Here is a 23,896-nt window from a genome sequence, read left to right on the forward strand (position 1 = left end):
TGTGCTGGGACTGTCCTTGGTGACGTGGCTCTACCTGGCACATCAGCTGTCTGCTGGGATAAGATTCAGTGGTGGCTGAGACCCTGGAGGCCACATCATCAGATCTTTCCTTTTCTTGCCCCTAGTGTATAAAAATTCTTTTTAAAAAATTTTTATTTATTTATGGTAGTCAGAGAGAGAGAGAGAGAGAGAGAGAGCCAGAGACACAGGCAGAGGGAGAAGCAGGCTCCATGCACCAGGAGCCCGACGTGGGACTCGATCCCGGGTCTCCAGGATCGCGCCCTGGGCCAAAGGCAGGCGCCAAACCGCTGTGCCACCCAGGGATCCCGCCCCTAGTGTATAATAAGACGTTCATTCCTTCAAAAAAAATTCCACGTTAAGCACCTATTATGTGCCAGACATTATACCGCTCCTGGGGATGTAACAGTGAGCAAAAACGTATCTTTATTTTGGTCACAGTCTAGTGAGAAAGATAAGCATTAATCAGCATTAATATAAAATGACCATGGTGATAAGTGCAATGAAGGCCAGGGACATGGAGTATGAGTGGATATAATAAGATAATTTGATCTCCTCAGTGATAGTTTTTCTCAGGAAATAATGATTGAATCAAGATCTGGGGGATAAGTGAGCAGTAACTAGCAGAAGTGATGGGGTGGAGAAAAAAAAAATCAAGAACACTAAAGAATCTCCTGATTTAAAATTGTGCTCTTTCTCCAGCAACTTCTGTAAGAAAGTAGGTCAAGGGAGGTTTTCTCTGAGAAAGTGATGTTTGAGCAAAGAGCTCAAGAGGTAAAAAAGAGAGCTAGTCAGATACCCAGCCAGGACTGTCCCACACGGGAAATGTGTGCCAAGCCCCTGAGCTGGGGCGGGGGGTGTCCTGTATGTTCCAGAACCTGCAGGAGGCTAGTGGCTGGAGCAGTCCCTGGGACGGGGGCCATTCGCCAAACACGGTCGGACACTGAAGAAAGGAAGTGCAGGTCTTTGGGGTCTTTATAGTCATTATGGCCATCTGAGCTTTGTATTTCTTAACTTTCCTAAGTTGAGCAGAGTAGACACGCACTGACTGTTACATTAATTTCAGGTGCAAAGCATAGTGACTTAGCATGTCTATGCCTGATGCTCCGCTCAGGATAGGGTAGCTGGCAGCTGCTACCAGACAGGGCTGCCACAAAACCCGTGACTGCACACCCCAGGCTCTGCCTCTGATTCCAGTGATTCACCCATTTTGTAACTGGAAGCATGTATTTCCCACAGCCCCCAACCCATTTTTGTTCAGCCCCTAACCTTCCTCCCCTCTAGCAAACATCAGTTTGCCCTCTGAACTGCTTTGGGTTTCTTTATTCTTTTTTTTTTTTTTTTTTTTTTTTTTTTTTTTAGGTTCCATGTATGAGTGACATCGTATGGTATTGGTCTTCTTTCATTCTTATTTCTTATTTCCCTTAGCATAATACCCGCTGGGCCCATCCATGTTGTCACAAATGGCAAGATCTCATCCTTTTTTTTTTTTTTAATCTCATCCTTTTTAATGACTGCGTGATATTCCATTATTTATAACTAGATTACCGTGCTCGCTTTGGCAGCACATATACTAAAATATAACTAGACTACCTCTTCTTTAACCAGTTCACTGTCTATGGACACTTAGGTTGCTTCCATATCTTGGCTATTTTAAATAACGCTGCAATAAACAAAGGGGTTCATATATCTTTTTTGAATTAGGTTTTTTGTTTTCTTTTGCTTTCTCTGGGTAAATACCCAGAGAATCATATAGTATATATGAATCATATATATTTGAATCATATAGTATTTCTATTTTTAATTTTTGAGGAACCTCCATATTGTTTCCCACAGTGGTTGTACCAATTTACATTCCTACAAACAGTATACAAGGATTCCTTTTTCTCCACACTTGTTATTTCTTATTTTTTTTAAATTTTTTTTTTAGCCATCCTGAGAGATGTAAGGTGATATCTCATTGTGGTTTTGATTTGCATTTCCCTGATGATTAGTGGTGTTCTGCTGATTCATGATGTTGTGCATCTTTTCATGTGTTTGTTGGCCATCTGTATGTATGTCTTTTTTGGAAAGTGTCAATTCACATTTTTTAATTGGGTAGTTTTTTGGTGTTGATTTGTATGAGTTCTTTATGCATTTTGGATATTAACCCTTTTTTGGATATATCGATTGCAAATATCTTCTCCCATTCAGTAGGCCACCTCTCTCTTTTGCTGATGGTTTCCTTCACTGTGCAAACACTATTTATTCTGATGTATTCCCAATAGTTTGTTTTTGTTTCCCTTGCTGTAGGAAACATATCTAGAAAAGTGTTGTTGTGTCCCATTATAAATAAGTTATTACCAAAAAAAAAAGTTACCCTATATGTTCTCTTGCAGGATTCTTATGGTATTAGGTCTCACATTTAGGTCGTTATTCCATTTTGAGTTTATTTTTGTGCATGATGTTAGAAAGTGGTCCAGCTTCATTCTTTTGCATGTAGCTGTCTAGTTTTCCCAACACCATGTATTGAAGAGACCCTCTTTTCTCCTTTGTATATTCCTGCTTCTTTTGTCATAGATAAATTGACCCAATAAGTAGGGGTTTAATTCTGGATTCTCTAGTCTGTTCCATTGGTTGATGTGCCCATTTTTGTGCCAGAATCATACTGTTTTGATTACTACAGCTCTGTACTATATCTTGAAATCTGAACTTGTGATACTTCCAGCTTTTTTTTTTTTCTTTAAGGTTGTTTTGGCTGTTCAGGGTCATTTGTGGTTCTATATAAATTTTAGGATTTTTTGTTCTAGTTCTTGGGAAAAAAAATGTCATTGGTATTTTGATAGAGGTTGCATGGGATCTACAGATTACTGTGGGTAGTATGGGCATTTTAAAAAATGTTGGTTCTTCCAATCCATGAACATGAAATACCTTTCCATTTGTGTCATCTTTAATTTCTTTCACTAATGTTTTATAGTTTTCAGAGTACAGTTCTTTCACCTTCTTGGTTAAGTTTACTCATGGTATTTTATTCTTTTGTCAGTGATTGTACATGGAATTGTTCCTTATTTCTCTTCCTGTGACTTTGTTTTTAGTGTAGAGAAACACGACTGATTTTTGGGTACCAATTTTGTATTCCATTCTACCACTTTACTGAATTTATTTCTAGTAGTTTTTTGCTGGAGTCGTCAGAGATTTCAAAATATGGGATTATATCATCTGCAAGCAGTGATAGTTTAACTTGCTCCTTAACCAATATGGACGTCTGTTATTTCTTTTTCTCGTCTGAGTACGGTGGCTAAGACTTCTAGTATATGTTGAATAAAAGTGGCAAGACTGGACATCTTTCTTTTGTTCTTGATCTTAGAGGAAAAGCTCTCAGTTTTTCATTATTGGGTATGATGTCAGCTGTGGATTTTTCCTATATGGCCTTTGTTATGTTGAGGTATCTTTCCTGTAAAGCCACTTTGTTGAGAAGAATTTGAGTTTTATATGAAATGAAATCAGACTTGAGTGAGATGAATAAGAGGTAGAACTACAGAAATATATTTTTTTAAGATCTTATTTATTTTAGAGAGAGAGAGAGAGAGAATACATGAGCATGGGGGGAAGGGCAGAGGGAGAGGGAAAGAATCTCAAGTAGACTTCATGCTGAGTGCAGGGTCCATCATGGGGCTCAATCTTAGGACCTTGGAACCACAACCTGAGCCAAAATCAAGAGTCAGAGGCTTAAGCAACTAAGCCATCCAGGTACCCCTAGAAAAATTTGGAACACAGTGCTGTGATCTGACTTATTCTTTAAAATAAACAGTCTGGCTTGTTGAAAAGATTGTTTAGAGGAAATACTGGGAGCACAGTGATGCTTGGAGCATATTTATATCTCTGTTTTATAGAAGAGGAAATGGAAGCTCAGATTTTAGCCTGACTAAAGTCGTATAGTGCCTAGATTGGATTTGAACTTAAGTTATGCTAATCCTTAAGTCCATGTTCTTTCTACCATACTGGAATTGTGTATGTGTGTATATAGGGGATGGAGGACGCATATTTGAAAAAATAGGATCATTTATAATACTCAAAATTTGGACTTTTTCACTTAAGATGTCATAAAGTCTCATGACATTAAATATTTTTTTTCTGTAGCATCATTTTTAAGGCCTACACCTTAGTTCATTGTATACATGTATTGTCTTCAGATAACTCATCTCTGATTGCTATGTATTTTTAATTTAAAATTGATAAAATGTTTGCATGAAGAATTTCTCCTTCTTTTTCAGGGAAAACCAGGTGTCTCAAGTAAAATATTTAAAACATATTTCTTGCTGATGAAAAGGTGATCTTCCATTGTGAAAAACAATTTAAGTTCTAATACTGCATTGGCCTCTTATTTTAAATGCCTTAAAACCACATCTTAAAAGATCACATTTTTCACAGTTTTGTGAAATAAGCATGTAACTACTCTAACTACTAATTTAAGCAGATTTGGAGAGAGTCAATATGTTCATGACGAAAGGCAATATTTCATGTAGAAGTTAAAGTGTTTATATTTTCGTATGTTAGTTTAAAAAGAATCATTGGGCAAAATTAGTTCTTCCCTCACCTCACTCATTAGTTTGACTTGATGATGGTGATGATTCCATAAATTTCTCAATTCTCTTTTGTCTTATAGCAGCTCAGGAATGTGATTTCCCCCACTGTTGTCTTATGTGTTACTTTTTCTGGCAATACACAGGTCAGCCTTTCTTTCTAGGCTTTTCAAGTTTCCCTTGCTTCCTTTACCTCCTCACCTCAGGGGGAGAAAAAAAAAAAGAAACTTATCTCCTTTTTCTTTTTTCTTAAGAACTCTCAGCACTGTGGGGAGAGAGAGCTCTCATTATATAAGAAAAAAAATCACAAGTTTTCTCATGGATGAAGGCCAGCAGTTGAGGCTTCTGCAATACTTCACATGGTGGAACTAGAAACAGGAAATTATTCAATTAAACTCCGTGGTTCACCACTGTAGCAACAAATAGGCTATTTCTGCAGTGGTTTTACCAGCCTCGGAAGAACTCCCTCAGTACCAGGGAATAGAGTTGTACCAAAGTACCAATTTTCAAGAGTATTCAACTGCAAAAATGACACTTTCCTACTTGCAAAAGAACTTGCTTTTGCTATTTTTTTGAGATAGAGGGAAAGTTCCCTTCCCATTTTGGAAATCAATAGAGCTTTTTCCTCTCCTCCATTGCCATGGGTTATTATAGAAAAAAACAACCTATGTTCCTGAAGGTAATTTGTAGAAGACAATTATTGAGATGGAACTAGCTCTGCTCTCCCTCTGGACAGCCATCTGGAGGCAAAGGGACTCTCGGTTGAAAAGATGTGAAGAGATCTATTCTAGTTTCTGATGCTCAGGCATCACAGCCATTTTAAGAAGTTTGCAGTAGAGCATCTTGAGTCAACATCTCCCAGATCCCAGGGTAATTTCCCTCACCATTTCTTACAGCACACCATTACCAGAATTTATTCAGGGTACTACTCTTCCTGAGTTCCCTAGCGAGGATTTTACAAAAATGCATGAGATCACTACTGCAAAGATATAGCCCATACTTAAGGAAGGCATTGCTCTCTACAGAGAAGACACAGTGCCTCCCGGAGGAGGAGTTGGTTTGACGGCAGGCCTACTTCACCCTATACAGCTGGGAGGCGGCCACAGAGCCCGGGCGTCTGTATGTTGGGCCTGCCCAAGTTTGAGCTCTTGCAGTTGTTAACTGTGTGACGTTGGGCTGGCAGTTGCAACTCTCATAGTTTCAGCTTCTCATTTGTGAATGGAAAGAACAGTACTTAACAGGGTTCTTATGAGGATTAAACAAGATAATACATTTTAAGTGCCTGGCATACAGCCTGGCATACAGCCTGGCACATCATGGGCATGTAAATGGGGGTTGCATGCTCCTCCTCCATTCCCCATGGAACCCAGTCTATTCTCAGCGTGATAGGCATACGTGATCATCCATTCGTGTTCCATGGACATGATCATAAAACGCCATTTCCTCTATTCAAGCTTACTTCCTGGTACAGTCTGTTTGGACTTTACCTATAATGGCATTGATATCACTAAATATATATTAAATATTACGTGATTTATCAGCTATCGTATTAACTTAAAATTGATATGTAATGCTAATACAATATAAACTATGTATATTTACTGGAATTCTTTCATTCTAAACTCAATGGAAGGCACCCACACTTACAGGATGGTAAAGGGAGAAGAGGTAATTTAAAAAATAAATGGGGGAGGGGGGATCACTGGGTAGCTCAGTGGTTTAGTGCCACCTGCAGCCCAGGTCGTGACCCCAGGGTCCCGGGATCGAGTCTCGCGTTGGGCTCCCAGCAAGGAGCCTACTTCTCCCTCTGCCTGTGTCTCTGCCTCTCTCTGTCTCTCTATCATGAATAAATAAATAAAATCTTTTAAAAAAATAAAAATAAATAGGGAAGGCATACAGTTTTGAATTAAAGTTCTCTCTAAACAGGGACCCCCAGTGTAGTGTTGGGTGCACAGTAGAGTGGTATTTACCACCCTAGCTTTGGTATACCACTGCGTCTACTGTGGTATTAACATGACATTGGGTTTTTCAGTGGATACATCATACTGTTTTCTTCTATCCAGCTTAAAGTCAGTTAAAGTGCTCGTCTTTTTGAATCTTTTTAAACTCATTCACAACTATATTATTCCTTCTAGTATTGTATCACCATCTAATTTGTTAAGCATGTTACTAGCTCTATCCCAGGCATCAATTACAACACATATGCTATGGGGGCAGAGGGAAGCAGGATCCTATGGTAAATCACAGGAGAACAATCACCTCAGTCCTAGTTACTTTGGTTTTATTGAGTAAGGGCCAGGGGCCAAGTAGGGAGAGATAGATGGGGGGCTGTGGGATCAGGGTCACAGAAGCCCCCAAAATGCTGAGGTGTAAGGAAACCAGGGATAAGGGAGCAAGCCAGACCACCCTGCCCCAGGTGTGGGTACAGAGGATGTCTTTTTTTATGACAGTCATCTGTGACCAACAAAGAATAACCAGACCCTAAAAAAAAATAAGCCATAATGGATATGATCACCAGTCCTCGCTCAAACCAAGATAAGGCCACAAGCTCCCTGGACAGTTCCCAATAAAAGATGGTCGGTGGAGGTCCACGCTGGCAACCTTGTCAGAACCTTCTCATGTCTGAGAGCTTCCTCTGTGTCGTCACTTGATAAAACTCTGGGGCTTTACTCACTCTCCTTTGTCTGTGAGATTCATCCTTCGACTCTGTGAGACAAGAACCCACTTCACTACCAAACTGTACCATTGCTTAGGTCGTGTTTTAACTTAGATCTTTACAACAATTACCATGAACACACTGTAAAATGCCACGCGGAAATGCAGATATGATTTTTCTGTGATATTTTCCAGCTCTTTCAATCTGTAGCAATTTAGTCTAAGTGAACCCATGCTGTCTCCCAGTGATCTTACATCCTTTCCGAAGTATTTATAAATCATGAATTTAATTATTAATTTTCATTTCCTGCCTAAAACTGATTTCAAGCTCACTTGCCCATAGTTAGAAATAACGATAGCCTTTCCATTTTTCAAGTAAATCAAGGAAACACACCTACTTTTTCAGGCATAAATGCCTCTCCTATTCTTTAAAGATTAGGAAAAAAAAAAGTGATTCAGCTATTGCTTTGGCAAGTGGTTTTTACACCCTAGGAAATGTTTGAAGCCAGAAATGCTGACTATCTTTAGCACAGGCCCTCTGGGATTCTCTCACTATTGGGATTTTACCCACCTGTGCCCCTCCTCAGATTGGCTTCTCCCCTCAGGCTGATTTACTGTAAACCTCCCAAACCTGGCATATGCATAATCCTCAAACTCCGCTAGGATGTCAGTAACCCATTGGGCTTCTAGTACTTTCAAGGAGTCCTCTGTAACCACCTCATTTCTCCTGCCTCCAAATTGCTGGAGTAGTCTTCTGCTCTTGCATGTATGGAGTTTTTAACTTTAGGCCATAAAACACATCTATCTTCTTTGCCTAGATTGGAGGCTGCTCTAAAACAAAAACCTTCTCTTTCTTCTTTTTAGCCACCAAGTTTTCTTTTATACATATAGTGAGCATTGAGAAGGATTTTTTTTTTTACTAACTATGAAAACAAAACCGTTTCTTCATTGTCTTATCAACATATACCCGGAGTTAGACCTCTGATGACCTTTGCCATTTAAAAATCAGTTGCAACCATAAAAAACTCCTAACTAGCTATAGAAAACAAACTAAGAGTTGCTGGAGGGCAGACAGGTAGGGGATGGGCTAAATTGGGAGATGGGTATTAAGGAGGGCACATGTTGCCATAAGCACTGGGTGTTATATGTAAATGATGAATCAGTAAATTCTATTCCTAAAACTAATATTACACTACATGTTAACTAATTAGAATTTTATTTAGAATTTAAATAGAAGCTTGAAATATGAAAAAAAAAAATCAGTTGCAAAACTGGAACTGGATGGAAGCCCTAAATTTCATGTTGAGAAAATGCACTTAATAAGGCTCGACTTTGCTTTTCACTGGCTTATTTAGGATTCTTCCTGTTGCACAAGCTGGATTCCTTCCTTCCTTAAGCTGGATTAAGCCATAAAATAATTATTTGACTCCTGTAACTGAGAATCCCCAAGGCAGAGCTGGCTTCAGGCAAGGAGACTTAGTCCAATGTCACCAAGACCAGTTTCTTTCCTTCCATTTGCTCTAAGGCTGCAGTTTCAGCTTCATTATCGTAGCCTGTCTTGTTTTCTGTTGCTGCCGTAACAAAGCTCTACAGAGTAAGGGTCTCAAAACAGCACAAATTTATTATCTTGCCGTTCTGGGGGACAGATTTTGGTCAGCAGATCTTCTGTTATAATCAAGGGGCCCAGGGGCCTGTATCCCTCCAGGAGGCTCAAGGGAAGAATCCATTTCTTGTCCTTTCCAGTTTCGAGAGGCTGCCTGCCTTCCACGCCTGTAGACCCCTCCTCACAGTGGCCTCACAGCTCCCTCTAACTCTGCCTTCCTGCCTCTCCCTTCCATTTTTACGGATTCTTGTGATTGTGAATAGGTCCACCGTTATAATCCAGGATAGTATCTTCATCTCAAAATCCTGAACTTTATCACACCACAAAGTCCGTTTTGTTATTTAAGATAACATATTCACAAAATTCCAGGGATTAGGATGTGGGCATCTTTTGGCATCTACCTGCCAGTCTTCCCTTTAGCCCCAAAGAATTCACATTCACCCACGTGCAGACTACATTAGCCCCTACTCAGTATCTCCCCAATTTTTAACCCAATGGATCATCCACTGAGAATCCAAAATCTCATCTAAATGTCATCAGCTCATAGGTCTCCAAAGCAAGAAGTCAGATCTGGGCGAGAGTCTGAGTATGATCTATAATCCGGGGGAAAGGTCTCGTTGTACCTCCAAAACTAGCAAACAAGATCTGCACTTTCAAAATGCAGAGCTGCCGCAGGCAGAGGAAATCTCCTGTAGACATTCCCGTTTGAAAGGGAGAAAGTGGAAGAAAAAAAGGAATTACCAGTCCCAACAATTTCAAAACCCAACTAGGCAAGTAACATTGGTTTTCAAGGCCTGGGAATATTTACCAGGGGTTTGTGGCTCCATCCTTTGTGCCCTCGTATGGCTCTGCCCTTGGGATTAGCCTTCCCTTTCTTTCATGAAGGGGAGCCTATCTTTGCAGCTAAGTATTCTTGTCGACCTGTTTTCTAGGATTCCATAGGGTTTAGGAGTCCAATAGCCTTTTTCGTTTTGTTTTCTCTCTGTCCCTTTCAGTCCACCCTGGCAGTTTCCCACACTTACAATGTTCTCAAGAACCTTGCTGATCTCCCATGTGTATCCTGGGGGAGTAACTCCATTGGATAAAATGTCCCTTTGCAGATCTTTTCTGGATAATCCCTTCTCCACTCCTGCCTTCTGCTGAAATAGCTGACCCGGTCTGTGAGTCACATGCCCAGTCTCCTCAGAGAGCCATCCATGTTTCTGAAAATGTGGACCTCTTGACCTTTCTGAGGCATGAGCCAAAGGTTGTCTAGTCATACTCTTTGCTTTCTCTCTAGAGCAAACTCTCTTGGCTAGCAATCTCTTAATTTCAGTGTCTCTTCTAATCTGGATTGGCTGAAAATTTCCCAAGTTATCAAGTCCCTGTTCTTTTTGCTTAATGATTCTCCCCTCAATCTCTCTCTTTTACCATAAGCAGCAAAGAGAAATCAGGTCCCATCTTTAGGACTTAGGAAATCTCTTCAGTTAATATCCAGATTCTTTCTTCCCTTAACTGTAGGACAAAACTGTGCCAAGCTTTCTGCCACTATAAGTCAAGGGTGCTCATTCCTCTCGTTTCCAATACCATGTTCCAAATTTCCTTCTGAGCCCTCACCGAAAGCCCCACTAGGATCCATATTTCTACCAATAGGCTCTTCAAGGCAGTCGAGTGTTTTTTTTTTTTTTTTTTTTTTTTTTTTTTTTTTTTTTTACTATTACACTCCTTAAAATTCTTCCAGCCTCTGCCCATTGTTCAATTCAAGTGACACTTGCACATTATCAAGTATTTTTTTTACAGCAGCATTTCACTCTATGGTACCAAAATCTGTACTGGCTTCCCATTACTCCAAAAAGAACCATAGCAAGTTTAGTAGCTTAAGACAATACAAATGTATTAACGTACTGTTTTGGAGGTCAACCACGGGATTAGGGTGCAGGAGTCTTTGGAGGGAGGAGAAGGGAAAATATTCCACTTACCAAAGATTTCTCTAAGGGTCCAATGGAAGCTCCAAGTTTTCTCCTCAAGTAGCATCTTCTTCGAAGCTCATATGCATCCCCAATCCAGAGGAAATGTGGTTTCTCCTGGCAGTACTCGCATGAGAGGCAGAAAGCTTCCATTACTAGAAGCCCCAGAAAGTGTCTCCTTTGATCTGATTAGCTGATAGACTCAGCTCTGACTGTCACCATGGTCAGAAAAATAGGCTGCTCTGCATGACCAGAGGCAACTTAGGGTTTACTCATGGACTCTATAGTTGAGAATGTGCAGGAGGGTTACCCTCAGTTCCAGGTGAGACCTGTCACCAAAATAAGGAAGAATGGATTCTGCGGGGGGAAAAATGCCAACTAAAATACATTCCTTCACGCCCTGACTGTACATTAGTGGAGGACAATGATCGTATCATCTATATAGGTGTGTACTCCATATAGGTATTACATAGCTCAAACGTCTGATATAACAATTAGCATTCTTAAGTAACAGACAGAATGGTAAATTATTATATTGTCACGTTCACCTGATTTGATTCCCAGTGTAGTCAGATTCACAGCCTAATATGCATCATTTGACTAGCTGTTGGTGTTTTTGCAAATAAATTTCGAAAACGTGTTATAGAAAGTATCTTTTAAAGTTAGATTATAATATTAGGAGAGGGATAGAAATTGACTAAGACGATTTTCTGAATTAAGGTAGGATGAGAAATGTAGTTGCATATTGAGGATCTTGAAAGGAAATGCAGATCTTCAATTTGACTCATCCTCCTGGGCTAATCTCAGAAAATCAATGTTCCTAATGTTCTGTTCCCCAAACACGCACATACACACATAATTTAGGGTCCTTGTGGTTTGAAGAAATGTAAATATTGATTAATTTGCTTCCAGAACTGAAAAGTGTGTCTGTATGTTTTATTCCTAGATTAAACCCCAGAAGGGGACTCAAAACACCAAATGTCATAAAGACCACGTGAAGAGGATTATTTACACTAAACTATTTCCTGTGCCTTTCATTTCTTTCCTCTTCTTGTCTGATCTTCTGGTTTCCTTTCTTCCTTGTGAGGAAGTGAGATGGGAAGTGGGCCTGGCACCTCCAAGAGGAGCAATAAGGAGGTGTTTTGTCTCTCAAGTATAAATCACCATGCTGTGAGTCAGAGGAAATCGAAGTGTTTCCAAGAAGAGACTCTGAAGTCAAGCTGGAGTCATCATTTGATAATTTTTTTAATTTTTAAAAGATTTTAAAGAGGTTTTATTTATTTGAGAGTGAGAGAGAGAATGAGTGAGAGCTCATGGGCAGAAGGAGGGAGAAGTAGACTCCCCACTGAGCAGGGAGCCTGACTCCGCCTGGTGCTCCATGCCAGGACACCGGGATCATGGATCATGACCCAAGCCGAAGGCGGATGCTCCACTGAGCCACCCAGGAACCCGGAGTCATCTTTTTAAGAAGGAGGGAATACTGAGAAAGCAGGTATGAGCAACCATCAGAAGTAGTTGTGGAACCCAGTGGGTCTCTTGGAGGAAGAGAAGCTGATGATCTTTTTAGAAGCTCATCGGTCCGTGGGCAGATGCCTTGGACTACTCAGGGTACCAAAGTCAAGGGCTGTTCCTAAGGGCCACTTATCACTAGTCACACTGTGCTAGACTAGCAGTGTCCCCCTAATGGAGTTTGAACAGCAGTGACCATTTTGGGTTGCTACGCTCCGACGCCTGGGGGAGACCAGAGCACTAGATGCCTCTCTCCAGGAAGACATTGCAACTCTTCCCTCACACCATACTTTCTAATCCAGTGGCTCTTTTATCATTTTGGCCGGGGACATACTTGAATTCATTTTGTGCATCTAATGAAAACTAAAGATTCCCTCCCCAGGAAGTCAAAAAAAAAAAAAAAAGTGCACAGAAGCGCATGGTTTATAAATAAAATTTCAGGATATTCATGGGCTCCTGGACTTTTGTCAGCAGGGACCTCCCAGGAAGATCCACGGACCCAGGAAAGGCTGCTTGCTCTGAATTGAGCTGAGGGTAACCCTCCTGCACATTCTCAACTATAGAGTTCACGAGTAAACCCTAAGTCCTGAGCCTGCACCCTGAGGGCCTCACCCGTGGCTAAGGCGCTGAGTGCTTTTGGGAGATGTGGGGGTCCCCAGGAGTCCTGGGGAGACCTGGGACTGGGGAGAACCTGTAGCAGAGCTTTACCGGGGACGCGTTTCTCTCCTCATCCTTCCTCAGCGAATTCATTCATTTGTAAGTTCACTTATTCAGCAAAAGCCTGTGGTGTGTGGCATTGCACACACGTGGTGCGGGAGCCACGGGCTTGAGGCCCTGCAAGGGAGCGCAGATGCGCCAAGGCCGTGGGCTTGAAACCATTTCCGGGGAGGGCTCCCCCGCCCCCCCTTCACGGGGCACCCCAGCCCGGTCAGGTGGCCCATCGTAGGGCTCTTGCAATTACCGGTTTCTGTCCCTCTTCCAAGGGGACAGGGGACCGACAGCCCTGGAGGACAGGGGCCTCCGGGGGGAGCTTGGGGGGTGCCCAGCTGAGCCCACGGGCGAGGGCCGGGGAGACCCGGGGGACCCCAGCGGTCGTGGCCGGGTCCCGTCTGCGCGCTCCGGAGCCTCAGTTTCCCCCCGTGTCCCGGGGATGGGGAGCTGGGGTTGGGGATTCTTTGCAGCTGGAAGGATTCTCTTGCGCGGAAGGCGGGCGGGCGGAGGAGGGCGCACGGCCCCCCGGACCCCTGCACCCCCCCGGCCCCCCCTGCACCTGCCGGGCCTCCCTCGCGCAGCACGGGCTCCGCGGGGGCGGCGGGCGCTGGGGCCCCGAGGCTGGGCGGCCGCAGGTGCTTCCCTTCCCGCGCGCGGCCCACAGAGGGCATCCCTGCTCGCCGACACCCGGGCGCGCGGCAGCTGCGGGCCGCGCCCCCCCCCGGCCCCGCCTCCCCGGCAGCTCCGCGCTCCTCGGGCTCGGCGGCCCCGCGGCCAGTGAGCCACCCGCCTCTCGGCGCTCGGGCCCCGGGCTCTCGGGGGCGCCCGGGCCGGTCCTTCCCCGGAAACTTCGCGGCGGACCGGCGGCCTCGCCCCCGCGCACCCCTCCCCGGACCCGCAGCCCCGCGCCGGCTCCCCAGGGACTTTCCGAGGCTGCACCGAGCTCGGCGCCTCGGCACCGGATGGAACTTTTGGCTGCGCGCTCCGGCTGCTGAGCCTGCGGGCGGACGCGCGAGGAGGCAGAGGAGGCGCAGGGCGGTGGAGGAGGAGGAGGAGGAGGAGGAGGAGGAGGAGGAGGAGGAGGCGGCGGCGGCCGAGGGGCTCGGCGCGAGTGTGCATGTGTGCGCGCGGGGCCGGGTGCATGAGTGTGAGCGCCGCCGCGGCCCCGGACCTCGGCCCCGAAGCTGTGGCTGAAGCATGGAGACGAGCGCCGGCCGCGTCCGGGCCCCCGGGCTGGCTTTTGTGCTCCTCGCCGCGACCCTGCTCAGCGCGCCCCCGCGAGCCGCCGGTAAGGGTCCTTCCTTTCTTCTCCCCGCGCCCGGCCCCGCGCCCCGCCGCCCCCGCCGCCCGGGGGCTCCGCCGGCCCCGCCGCCCGTGCGCCCGCGGCTGCGGAGCGGCCGGAGGACTCGGCGTCCCCGGGGCCGGGCGCGGGGCGCGGGGCGCGGGGCGCGGGGCGCGGGGCGCGGGGCGCGGGGCGCGGGGCGCGGAGTTGGTGCGCGGCGCTGCGGGCGGGCGGGCGGCGGGCGGCGGGGCCGGGCTGCGGCTGCGGGGACCCGGCTGCGCCCCGGCGCCCGGAGCCCACGGAGGGGAGCCGCGGCCGGGGGAGCGGGCGGGGGGCGGCGTCGGGGCGCTCCGGGGAAGCCCGGGGGCGGGGGCGGCCGGTGGTCCGCGGGCTCCGGCGCGCGTGCGGCTGCGGTCTGCTCCCGGTGGCGGGGCCGGGGCTCGGGGGGCTCGGGGGGCTCGGGGGCCGGGGGCCGGGGCGGGCGGGTCCTGTGCTGGGGTCTGGTCGCCGCGGCGCCGGGCACCGAGCGGAGCGACCCCGCGTCCCCGGGATACTTGCAAACTCCGGGTGCCCTGGCGCTCGGCGGCGCAGCTGCCGGACACACGCGCCGGCCCCGGGGCGCGATCCGGGTCTCCGGGCCGGGAGGGGCAGCGCAGGGGGACGGGCGCCACCCCCGGGCGCGGGGCGCGGGGCGCGGGGCGCGGGGAGCGCGGCGAGGCCCCGCGCGTCCCCCCGGAGGAGAGCGCCTGCGGCCGGGCGCGGGCTCGGGGGCCGTGGGCGCACCGCGCGGACCGCGCCGGCCCGGGCTGCGGACCGCGGACCCCCACCCCCGGCCCCGACCCCCGGCCCCGACCCCCGAGGCCGCCGAGCGCCGGGCCGCCCGGGCTGCGAAGCCGCCGGAGAAGCGCCTCTCGGGGCGCGGGGCTCGGGCAGCGCGAGGGCCCCCAGTCCGGGCTCCACGCCGACGGGACCCTCGGCCTCCTGTGGCCGGCGGAGCAGCAGAGCCCGAGAGGGAAGGCTGCGTGTGCGCGTGTCAGTGCATGTGCGTGTGTGCATGTGTGTGTACATGTGCGCGTGTGTGCGCGTGTGTGCGCTCGCCTGTGGTGTGGCCGCACCGGGCGCGCCAGCGGGAGCCGCGAGTGTGTGGACGCGCCTCCAGCTGCATCTGCGCGACAGGCAGCCCGGCCCCCTCCCTCCCGGCCCCCTCCCTCTCCCTCCCTCCTTCCCTGTCTCTCTCCCCCTCCTCTCCTCCTCTGCCCCTCCCTCTATCCCTCCCTCCCTCTCCCTCCCTCTCCTTCCCTCCCTGTCTCTCTCTCCCTCCCCCTCCTCCTCCCCCCTCTCCCCCTCTCCCCTTCCCCCTGTCCCTCCCTCCCTGTCCCTCCCTCCCCCTCTCCCCCTGTCTCCTTCCCTCGGTCCCTCCCTCCCTCTCCCTCTCCCCCTTTCCCTCCCTCTCCCCATCTCTCCCTCTCTCTCCCTCCCTCTCCCCTTCCTCCCTCTCCAGGTCCCTCCCTCCCTCTCTCCCCTCCCTCCCCCTGAAGGTGCGCTGGGCACCGCGCACCCTGAGGCTCCCTCCAGGCGGGGACCCCAGAGGCGGGGCAGGGGCAGGGGCGCGGCGCCCGGGGAGGGAGACGCGGGTCCTTGGGGAGAAACTGGACGGGGCGGGTCGTGGGGACGCCCAAGTGCCGCGGAGCCGTTGCGGGGTGACCGCGGCCTGGGGCGGCTGCGGGGTGCTGAGCTCCAAGTTCCATTTACCCAAGTTTCCGCACTCGCAGGGCGGGGCCACCGCGCTGTCCCGGCTTCACTTTGGCTTCGTCAGAGGGCTGCTCCCGGGGCTGCTCCGGGGCTGGGTGCTGACTCAGGTCCCCCGCTTCCCTGCCTGGTGGCTTCTCGGGTGGGGTCACCGAGGAAGGGCCAGTAGCAGGTGCCCCCCGGGCGCCACCTGCCTGGCCGGCCTGTCCCTGCGCAGCACCTCAGGCACTGGGGCCCTAGCCTGGGGCCCTAGCACGGGCGCCGGGTGCCTCCTGCTTCCCGGGCCAAGCCCCACCCTGCTGCACGGTTGATGCGGCCTGTGACCCACAAGAGGGTACCTAGGGGCGAGCACTAGGTGCTGGAGGACCGTGGTGGCCTTCAGGTGGCCTTAGGTGGATTCCAGGGGAGCCGCAAGCTCCAAGTAGAGTGTGGGGATCTTGGGGGAGAGGAAACTTCTGGATGCTGGACGTTACCGAGTGAGGGTTAGTTTAAGGTGAGCCTGTCTGGGTCACATTCTCTGGACCAAAAAACCCATGGGGGTTTGTGTGGTTTGGACATAGTCAAATGAGGCCTCGCTGCCCCCAGCTCCACCCCTCCTGACCCCTGAGCCCCAGCAGAGCAGATGCTCCCCTGGGGTTTCCGTTGGGGGGAACAGGGTGGTCCTGTGTCCAGTCCCCTGGGGCTGGGCCAGCATCCCTCACCAGCGACCTGTCACAGCAGCAGCAGTTCCCCTGAGACCTAGGAGGCCCGTGGACCGGCCACCACGTGTGTTCTGGGTGAGTGTTGGGCCCAGGGCACGTGCTTTACAGCTCCTGCAAGCTGGGCTGCCTTGAGCTGCTGATGGGCACCTTTTCTTGGGGGGGGGGGGGGGTCTAGAACTTCTCAGTGCGCAGCACTTGCATTTATTCTCTGGCAAGTTAACCTCTCAGCAAACTTCCCTGTTGTTTTCATTGAAGACAGAGCTTTAATCTTCCCTAAATTCCTCAGTGAAGCTCTGCTGGAAGCCTCTCCTGGCGTAGAGGGTATTTGGGGGGCCTGTAGACTGGTTTTCTCGGAAATGGGAACCTTGACAAGAGATTTGGGGAGGTGACTCTTGGGCAGGAGAGGGATGTTTTTTTACTTGTTTCTGGAGAAGGAGGGGATGGCGATGCATCTTCCAGAGGGATCCCAGCACTCTATCCGCAAAGCATCTTTTATAGGAGGAAGTATTCTTTCCTCTCTGGCTCGCGTGTCTTCTTTGGTTCATCCAATAATCTAAGAGTCTTCAAACGCGGGTGATTTGCTCCCCGAGTGTTTTCCGCTGCTCACGGTGGGGTCACCTAGTACCATCTCCCTCCTTTAGAGAGCAGCCCTGATTTAATTCTTGACTTCTCGGTCAGACCACTCTTTATCTTTAGATGGTGCCACACATCTACAGGCAGCACCGACGTCCGAATAGAATGTCTTCCCATGGAAGACGGGCCCTACGGTTACATTTTGTAGCAGATATTTGTTGGAGAATTTGCTACCCTAAACTGCACATGCAAAAACCTTCCTCCACATGCTTCCTCCGGCCAGAGCAACTCTATTGGGAAACATTAGAGTTCTTTCTGGTTCTCTCTTAAGTTAAAACATGATCATGCACGCACAGAGCAGAGGGGATTGCCACCTTTCCAAATGTGTGACACTCGGCTGAATTAAAACAGTGCCGATCACCTAAGGACACTTCTGGAAACTATTGGGACTTCACTAGCCAGTGAGCCTTTCTTGCCTGGTTCTGGGTCTTCCCGCTTTCTGCGGCCAAAGCCCATATGGCTCTCAAGAACTGGCATCAAGTTAGGGACACATTGTCCTGTTTTGGTGTTTGTTACACGGCTCCCAGCTCAAAGGATGCCTTTGTGACGGATCGATCTACCTCAGGCGTTAATCTCTCAGATTAGCTGTGAACGTAAATTCCAGGAAATCTTGGTGAGCCTCTATGGAAGAAGAAGAAGAATGGCATAAGCCCACGGAGGATTACTTGATTAGTTGGCCAAAGATAAAAAGTCCCTTGGTTCTGGAAACATAATGTGATCCCTAAAATGCCGGGATAGATACTGGGAGCATTTACAATACCTAAAATGTAAATGTGGAGTATTCTTTCTTTCTTTCTTCCTTTCTTTCTTTCTTTCTTTCTTTCTTTCTTTCTTTCTTTCTTTCTTTCTTTCTTTCTTTCTTTCTCCTTTCTTTCTTTCATTTTTTCTTCGTTCTTTCTTCTTTCTTTCTTTTTTTTTTTTTTTAATTCTCCCTGTTTTTTCATTACAATGCTCCAGAGGAGGATTGAAGAGTTTCATGAATTGTCACAGCACTTACACCTTAATGAGTCATAGCCTGGGACCTCACTCGCTCTTGATTGAAAGGCACCGACTGATGATATAGTAATACGGACGCCACACGTGCCCAGTGCATTGCTCTGCAGCCTGCCTGCGGCCTGCCCCTGCTCTCCGGCCTGTCTCTCAGGGTGGCGGCTCTCGCCTTTAAACTATGTGGCATCAGTACTACTACCTCTCTTGATACAACCCTGGAGGGGCTTTGTTACCATGAATCCAGGCTCTGGATCCAAAGGGACCGTGTTTAAAAACGCGGTATTATACTTTGCAGGGTCATGGGGATTTGCCTTAAAGATGGATTTTTGAATTTTTGTGTGTGTTTCTTTCAGTAGAGAGTTAAATTGGGCTCTGAAGACGGCTAAGTAGTGCTCTTAGCATAGGAGGCTCTGACTAGTGGCCTTTCAGCCAGTGTTAATGAGGTTCTAGAGCTCATCAGCTCTAAGAAAATGTAGGAGTTAATTTAATTTTCTTCAAAGTTGCTACTTAACAGAGGTCAAAGCAGCTCTTAGTAGTAGTATAATATCCGTAGCAGGGCAGTGACCCATATTTTTCTTCCAAACAAGACCTGGAGTAAAGCGGATGTTCAACTTGTCGATAAGACAGGACGAACAATCCAGATTATTTTCCCTGTAGACCAATTAAAAGAAATGTGCAAGATAAAATTGCATGTTACATATGCCAAGTAGGTAATAGCAAAAAAATAAAATAAAATGCAAATTCTTATACACCTTTATAATTGCAGCACTCAGGTAAATTGCAGTGCAATTTAGAGCCACACTTTTGCTTCCTCCCACAGTGGGGTTATTGATTCCTTATCCTCTGTGTCTCTGGTTTAGCTCTGTACTAACACGCGGAAATACAGGTTGGCTGATTGATGATCAAAATTACTATAGTGCCCTCAAGTTCTTTGACAAATTTTAGCCTGCGGTTAGCAGAACCGGGCCCCTTTCACTGGACTGTTTAGCAAATATGTTTTCCTTGGTGGCTTATGTACGCCTGGACTCTGGCGGTATGATTTAGAAATACGTAATGTGTACAGTCAAGTATTCTCCCCCCCCACTATTGATGGTAGTTTGCCAATGGTGATGCTAGTGCCTGTTGCTTTTTATAAATAGCTCCAAACAACCGTATTATTCACAGCTTTCATTTCTTGGGGGGAAAGTTCAACCAGAAAACACACAAATCATTCCATATTTATTGATCACATTTTTAAAGTCTATTATTATAACCTGACTTGGGTAGGACAGTTTCTCTTCTCTGCTAAATTCCCTGAGCCCAGTGCCCGTAACTCACATCTTATTTTCAGGATATCCCTCAGCGTAATTTCACACGTCCAAATTCTGTGACTTCGTGCTTACTCGGTCATCCCCGTTTCCAGGGAGGAAGCTTCTGCATGTTGCTTGTGGTCATTATGATGGGACTTAACAGGTGTATGTGTTTCGGTTTGGGGATTTTGCCCTTGTCCTTTGCGCATCCTTTAAAGATTGGTTCTTGCTAGAAGGCTACTCTTGAGAGTATCCGGGACAAAAATGTTCCACTGAATTAATCTTTATGATGCGGTGTAATGAAAATACCAACTCATTAGTACATTTTGACCTAACAGGGCTTATAATGCCAACATGATTCTAGTGTCAAAGATATTCTTAAATATGCTTTTACATATCTATAATGTAAAATAATAGCATTTCTATTTCTATAAGAGAACAAAGGAGTTAAACAGTTAATATAAACGTTATTTACCTGTGGCAGTTTTCTCAGTAATGGACGTTGCTGCTTAAATGGCAACATTTTTTAGATTTACTTATTTTTCCATAGTCTTTAAATCTGTTTCCTCACTTGGCCGTCTTTTAAGGACGTAGGATATAATATAATCTTTCTTTAATAGATCCAAGGCATCACTGTGACACAGTTAGTATATTATCTGATATTACAGCAGTGATTTCTGAAGATATTACACCATGCAGGGCTGTTTATTTTTCCATCAAGTGGCCATGGGTTGCTGCTTTTGTGTTCATACTTTTATTAACTGATTTATAAAATGCATTTTATCTATTTGCATGTGTCCCGCTGGAACTTCTTTCTGTTGTAAGACTTCTTCAAAGTTAGTTCTCTATTTTTCTACTCTTGATTTTCTCAGAGATAGGGAACTGAGTTGTTCGTTGGTTTGTTTTTGCAGTTCTGTCTAAAATAAAAGAGATTCTAAATCGGGACCTGAGTCCTTCATTAGAGGAAATAAGAGCTAATTGGTTTAAACTAATGGGTTCGCAAACACTTCTGAAATCCAGTATTACTTTAGTTGCCATTTTTCTTTGTGCGACTTGTATTCCCTTGTTAAATGAGGGTGTAGACTACATACTTTTAATTACGTTACTAGTTTCAACGTTACACGATTTTTTATGAACTACCCTGTACATACAATGCTACCTATAATTAATATGTTGATGATCATGATAACAATAATTATAATGAAACAAATAACCCATCGTACCCATCAGCAATTTTCTTAATTTTATGTCCCTTAGTTTCTTGCCTTCTTTATAGTTTTGCTGCATATGTATATGCATCTTCAGCATATTATTTTGCTTTGCTTGTACTTGACCATTATGAAATAAATGTAACGTATGTGGTCTCCTCTGATTTGCATTTTGGCTAAATGTTAAATATTTGAGATTCATATGAGGATCGAGGATGTATATTGCTGTATTTCAATCGCTTTCTTTACCTTATAATATTAATTAATGATGATATTAATAATCATGATATTAATTAATCACACCTTAATCTATCATTGATGGACTTTTGAGAAATATTTTGTTATTGCCAGTAATGCTGTTGTGAGCATTCTTGTACATGTTCCCCAAAACAAATTTGCCATCATGTCTAGGGTACATAAATAGGAGTGGAATTGCTAAGGCACAGAAAGGGCATCTTTACTCTGTGGAGTCCGTGACAAGTTTCATCTATTGAAACGCCCACCAGGATCATAGGAAAGCCTTTTTTGCCCCATATCTCCACCAGTATTTGGTATTGTCATATGTTTAATTTGCCCTCATCTGGTGGATATGAATTAGCATCTCACTGTGCTTTTAATTTGCATTTCCCTGATTGCTAATAAGGTGAACGTTTTTTTCCCCATTAATTTAGTGGCCATCTATGATCTGAGCCAGATAATTCTTTGATTCTATTTCTCCAACTGAACAACCATTAGCTTTGGAGGCATCAATATTATCAGTAGTTATTCTGCTTTTCCTGCTAAGCAACTAGGCTTAGATGTTATCTGTAGTCTTGACTTTTGGGAGGTTATTGCCTGATACTATATCATGCTTATTTTAGCACAGATTTTCCTTAAATACCTTCCAAATGGAAAACAGATCCTTAGCCACTTGAAATTATTGGTCATCTAGAGCAACTTTTGCCTTGTCAGTGTCCTGCCTTCCCCTGTTTGTTTGGTCTTTGCTGCATATCGCTTATAAGGAAGCAGGATGCTGGGATGCCAGGTTTAATTTGATGAATAATCTTCTGAATATGGTGAAACCTAAGGACAACTGAATCACATGGTTACAAGGGGAGAGAGGAGTCTGAGTTAAAACGGTAGCCTGACCATCTGAACTTGGGTATGTTAGCAGCATGATAAAATACTAAGCCCAGGATCACAGAGTCACATATATGACTCTGGGTTTCAGACAGCTCTCATGCTTGCACACCTCCCAGTTTTTGTGTTCATAATTGTTTCACCAATTCCCATGGGACAGGCTAATGAAGGGCCCTGGATGAAATGAAGCAATAGATATGCCAGCAGTGGCTTCGCTGGTGTGTTGCCCTTGCCTCTGTGTTGACTCATTAGAGATGTGAACCAAGGCAGAGACATCTGAGCAAACCCTCTGGACCCAGAGTTCTCCATCCATTGTTGCCACATCTTTTCTCAGCCTGTGGGATCTCAGGAGAATATAAATGAGAAAATCTGCAATTTCCCTTTCATGTCTAATGTCTGGGCGAGGCTGTTCCCTGCAGGACAATTTCTAGTTATTTTCTCTCTCCAGTTTGAGACATCTCCAGGGATGGTTTGTTCACTGTTTCCCTTGGGAAACTTCTCAGCAGCATATCAGTTCTTAATGTTAAAAATTTATTTTGTACTTCATCCTAGATAGTCCTGTTCTAAATGTGATTCCCATTGCTCCTGTCACCCAGCTCCCTATTTTCTATTTTCCCTTTTCAGTGGCAGTCGGCCTCTTCTATGAGGAAGCATGTTAGGTCATTCTAGCCTCAAATCATTCTTGTTTTCCCTCCTTAGTCTTTACTTGACCAGACTACAACTATTTAATTTCTTTAGTCTTTCTTCACACCCCCTCCAGAAGCTTAATCATGTTTATTTTTCTTACCTGGACTCCCTCTAGTTTTTTTTTTTTAATGTCTTTCTGGTAATCAAGAGCCCCCAAATTAATGTTCTCGTCTAAGTAGGCTCTCCCAAGGCATATATTGGAACCAACAGATTTAGCATAGTCTTTAACTTACTGGATAGTCGTCATTCATGGGTACATACTTGTCTCCCTTCAAATCTGTGTTCTCATCTCCCTCTCATCTGATAGAGAGGACTATCAGTGCTTAATACAATCATTGAGGTGTCATAACGCTCAAATAAGATCAAGAAGTTGATTCAAGATAATAGTTACCGAGCATTTGCTATGGGTTACAGTGAATTAAATGAAAGTCTTAACTGTGTTTCTGCCCTCCAAGGGTTTGTCATCAAATGAAGGTGATGGGCCTGGACAGAGCCAAACAGCATACAAGGCAGAATGAAGTACTCATTAAAAAAAGAAGCACAAAGTGAGGCTGACTCTGAAAAAATGTCAACTACAGTGTTTATGCATTATAACATTAATATATTAATATTAGCCAGATGGGATGGGAGAGCCAATGCATTCATCCTTGTATTTTTAGATTGATTGGCCAAAAGAGAAGGAAAATTAAAAGGAGGGCAGGTAAACAGTTGTCAGTCGGACTCATACCAGGCTATAGGTATGCTACGAATGAAGATATTGGAGGTATTCCTAGTAGATATCAGACAGCCTGTTGATAGAAATACATCCATGACCCACTAAACTTCCATGACCCACTCTTATTTATTGAGTGTGTGCCAGGCACGGTGCTAAGGCTTATGGAATTTTGAGCCTTGAATGAAAATGCTAATCAAATACATATATTAACCCCTCATTTCAAATGAGATAAGGTTTTGAAAAAAAAAAAAAAGTATTGTGGGAGAGTGACTCAGATTGTATGTTAAAGAAGCCCTCCCTGAGAAAATTTTGGGTTGACATTCGAAGAATGAGTTAACTTAAAGAGGGAATGTTTGAGAGGGGCAGGGAAGAGAAGGCTAGGTAAGAAAAATGAGTGCAAAGACCCTGTGGTGGGAGGAGGCATAGTGAACCTAAGGAAGATCAGTGTATCCAAGGCCAGGAAAACTGAACATTATAATGGTTTAGCTGAGGCTGGAGAATACTTTTGGATCCTCTTTC

At 46.1% G+C, this 23,896-nt stretch overlaps 1 protein-coding gene across 4 annotated transcripts in view; it reads left to right on the forward strand.

The window, feature by feature from the left end:
* Nucleotides 1–14,074: 14,074 nt before the first annotated feature.
* Nucleotides 14,075–23,896, forward strand: part of DCC (DCC netrin 1 receptor) — a 1,087,624-nt gene continuing 1,077,802 nt past the window's right edge. The window contains exon 1 of one of the 4 annotated variants that reach the window (XM_025997616.2): nucleotides 14,075–14,292. In XM_025997616.2, the coding sequence (XP_025853401.1) occupies nucleotides 14,202–14,292 (91 nt within the window). In that variant the 5' untranslated portion in view covers nucleotides 14,075–14,201. The remainder of the gene's footprint in view (nucleotides 14,293–23,896) is intronic. The other 3 variants (XM_072757871.1, XM_072757870.1, XM_072757869.1) reach the window with 3 other exon arrangements.

The sequence above is a fragment of the Vulpes vulpes genome, chromosome 5, assembly GCF_048418805.1.
Source record: "Vulpes vulpes isolate BD-2025 chromosome 5, VulVul3, whole genome shotgun sequence".
NCBI lineage: Eukaryota > Metazoa > Chordata > Mammalia > Carnivora > Canidae > Vulpes > Vulpes vulpes.